The sequence below is a fragment of the Marasmius oreades genome, chromosome 6 (genome assembly GCF_018924745.1).
Source record: "Marasmius oreades isolate 03SP1 chromosome 6, whole genome shotgun sequence".
Classification (NCBI taxonomy): domain Eukaryota; kingdom Fungi; phylum Basidiomycota; class Agaricomycetes; order Agaricales; family Marasmiaceae; genus Marasmius; species Marasmius oreades.
The window spans coordinates 3,733,395-3,737,025 of NC_057328.1; the positions used below are offsets into that span (position 1 = coordinate 3,733,395).

A 3,631-nucleotide genomic window follows, 5' to 3' on the forward strand; every position below is an offset into this window, starting at 1 on the left:
GGCTGTAACTAATAAGAAACAAGCAACAAACACACCAAACACGAGTGTTGCAAGCACTCATGATGCTATGTGCCGCTGCCCTGTCACATATAGCCCTACTTATTGCTTATACAGTAGTAACAGTACTATTTTTGGGTAGGAATATGCAAGTCATTTGAGATCCATTTACACAGACTGCTTACTGTATTAAAAAATTTGACCAGAAAAGTGTACTAGTGCTCAGAATATTAACCTGAATTTTACAGCCTACAAATTGTCACGTTCAAAATTGAAGTTGCTGCTTCATAAATCTGTACATATAAATAGGGCTGCTCACTGTGCTGTCGATGATACCATCATTGACCCTAGTCTCCCCTAGGCATACTTGCACCACTCACAGAACTCACTTAATAAGAGTCTGCTGCAAAAATGCGGTGCATTATCTGTACTTCCCCTGGGATCCCTATGGAAATCCATATATAGAAATAAATAAGTAATGTGATGTAAAAATATTTACGTTTGGACCCACTCAGTTTGTTGGCTGTATTCAATGCTGACTTCCATCTGCTCCCCTCTTGTTCAATAGACCTGATGTTGTTCGACAAGACTTACCACCTATCTCAATGATGTTTGGAGATAGTGCTGAAGGTGAACATGAGGTCATCAACGGGGTGTCCCATTTCTGCCAACTTTTCCTGGAGTTTCTTCATCTCTGTAATGTGATTCCAGAGGTTTCTGCCTTCTGATAATTGCATATCCTGAAGTTTTGACAATAGATTGGCCACAATTTTTGTTAATGTCTATCAACTTCTTCCAAATGTCGCTTGCCATCAGAAGATCTCGGACCCATATAAAGATTAATTTCAGGATGGTTTCATAAATGAATTCCCAGATCTGCGCCTCCTTCTGGTCATACTCATTCTATGCATCCTCATTTTTCTCTATGTCAGCCATTTATTGATCAAGAAATTAAGTACTAGTACCGAAAACATTTGTCTACACTATGACACTAGTAAATGTACATATACTTTACTCCCAAAACTTAAAACTGTGCATTGTGATGAGATTTTCGACCCATAATACTTGAACAAACAGAAAAAAGATGAAAATGTGTCAATTGCTAGTCACTACTGAAGGAATATATCAATAACTCATGGCTGTTCAGGGGAGGGAAAGAGAGTGAAAGGGGAGGTGACTTGAGGACAAAAGAGGGGATCTCCGAACAAGCAGTGACAGGTGAATGTTTAAGAAGTGATCTGAGGGAAAGTCAATGCAGAAAAAAGGAACAAGAGAGAGAAGAAAGCTCACAGTGATCATCAAATAAGTGAGGTAAGGCTTACTGATTGGGTAGCAAAGATAATCAGCCCAAGACACGAAACTTGTTGATCAAAAAGATTGAGTCAGCCATAGAACTGAGCTTGGAGTGGGTGGAATATATACAGATTGCAAGGATGATATCAATAGATGGATCACATTGTATAATGTCATATGACATCATATAATGTAGTATCACATTATATAATGTAGTATCACTGTCATACGACATCATATAACATCACATAACATCACATAACATCTTATCTAAGTTATCCTTATTCTCCATAGATTCAACTTAAGAAAAATAGCACATGTTTGTGGGCTTGCAACAAGCCAGAAATATCTACAGTATAGAACATAATGGTACATTTCAAAATTACATTCTGTTAGTCACTTGGCACCTACATATCCTGTTTAAGTAGAAAAAACAACGCAGATGATTGAGAATTTTATCCTCTGCTCCAACCAGAAAGTATTTAACATAAGTATTCTATAATATCAGTAGTATTTGAAGTGTATTTATACTATCAATTTCTTTTAATCGTACTGGTAGTATAAAACACCTATAATTTATATTTTCTTTATGCTAAATTTGTTTTCAATAATCTGTCAAGATGATCAGTGGTCTCTGGCTTATAATTTAGCATAATACTACTATAATTCAGATACAGTATTTTGAACTTACTTTATCTCCAGCAATGTAATGATAGCATAATGAGCATGAGTTATTCCATTTTCAAAGTAGTATTATATTGAAGAAAGGTATTAACATAATTATTCTGTAATCAAATCAAGAATTTCTGTTTGTTTATATTATACTTAATGTGCTTGAGGCTTTAGCATAATTTTTGAATAAGGCTTAATATAAGTTTTTGATATCTTTAATATAAAACATGTGTACTATGGTTTGAATCTTTCAAGTATTATTCTAAAAATCCTACAGTATAAAACAAGTTTAATTTTAACATAAGTCACATCAATTTTTGTAAAAAAAATTAAAATAAATTCATCATAAACATTAACATAATACACGTGTTTTACAGTACATTGCACCCAGTGTGTGTTTGGAAGGATAGATTAGATTATTGCAATTGAATTTGGTATTGGCATATTGTCTTGGAATTGAACTCTGGATATTGAAGTCAATTTGGACTTATATTGAATTTAGATTGCTATTGTCTAGTTTGGATATTGAACTTGAAACCGAACTTTGGCGAAGACTTGTAAAAGCTTTGTTGAAAAGTCAGATATCGAATTTTGGGATCTGTGAATCATATTGTCACTCTTGTAGTGAAAGAACCTTGATTGAAACTACTATAAAACCGAAGACCCCTCTTATTCTATCTTTCTTGGTGCCTCTTAGTGAAAACTAAAGCCTTAAGAATACTGACCTCCACCCCTTACACTTGTGTATACTCTTCTTGGTGTGGTTTTGGTTTGTGCACTTCATGCTTGAGGTGTGTTTACTAGCCATATTTAGTGGTGTTACACAGCGTTATTAGCGCAACTGCTCCGGCAAGAAAAACAAGGCTCGAAGCCCTTCTGCCAGTTCTGAAATTGAGGTCGAGGAGGTGCTTCCCCCTTCCAAAAAGGCGAAGCGTACCCGATCCTCAAAGAACGTAAGTTCCACATTCCTTCTCGTTCTCTTTCACTTAGCTATCCTTTCCTTTAGATCAAAGTCACCACTACCGAGCCAGAGTCGGTGACTGAGGCTGAAGCAGCGGCTGATCCTCGCGCCAACGAGGAAGAGACCAAAGATGACAATTCTGGAGAGTCCGAAGTCGATCAACTTCGCTCATCTCCGCCAGTCATAAGTCCTTATTCCTCTGTCCCTCTCAATCGCTTCTAATCCTATTCTAGCCTTTGGCTCGCTTGAAGCGAGGTCGTCCAAAAGGTTCCGTCAACAAGCGCAAGCTTGAAGTCATGGTCCCAAGTTGGCCAAAGCCCCGGCCCATTCCTAAGCCTGTCATTGCCAAAGTAAATGTTCCTTTCTTTTAAAGGAAAGCCTTCATTAATCTTAGTTACAGACTCCTCACGAAGTCAGCGAAAAGGTCTCTGCAACCCCGATTCCGACAGTGGAAGGTCATCCAACGACTAGAAGCGCCGTGGTAAGTGCTCTATCCGTTTCTTTTCCTTTCCTTATTAACTTTCCATTTATTATAGTCCGGTCCTTCAAAAGTCAGTGTGGTTCCGGCTAAGACACCTGCTGCCGACAAAGGTAAAGGTCGTGCTGTCTCTGCAAGCCCTCCTCCTGTCAAAAAGCCTGCGCGAGGTCGCCGGACTGACATGGTAAGTTTTTCGTCATCCTTATATCCTTTTTGTCTTATCATATTTC

At 37.8% G+C, this 3,631-nt stretch overlaps 1 protein-coding gene across 1 annotated transcript; it reads left to right on the plus strand.

The window, feature by feature from the left end:
- Positions 1-2,744: 2,744 nt before the first annotated feature.
- On the plus strand, positions 2,745-3,145 carry E1B28_010661 (uncharacterized protein; the record flags this gene model as incomplete). The annotated part of the gene is made up of 3 exons (XM_043155638.1): positions 2,745-2,753; positions 2,799-2,915; positions 2,969-3,145. The coding sequence occupies 3 exons, from the start codon at positions 2,745-2,747 to the stop codon at positions 3,143-3,145; spliced, it is 303 nt and encodes a 100-aa protein (XP_043008110.1).
- Positions 3,146-3,631: the final 486 nt, after the last annotated feature.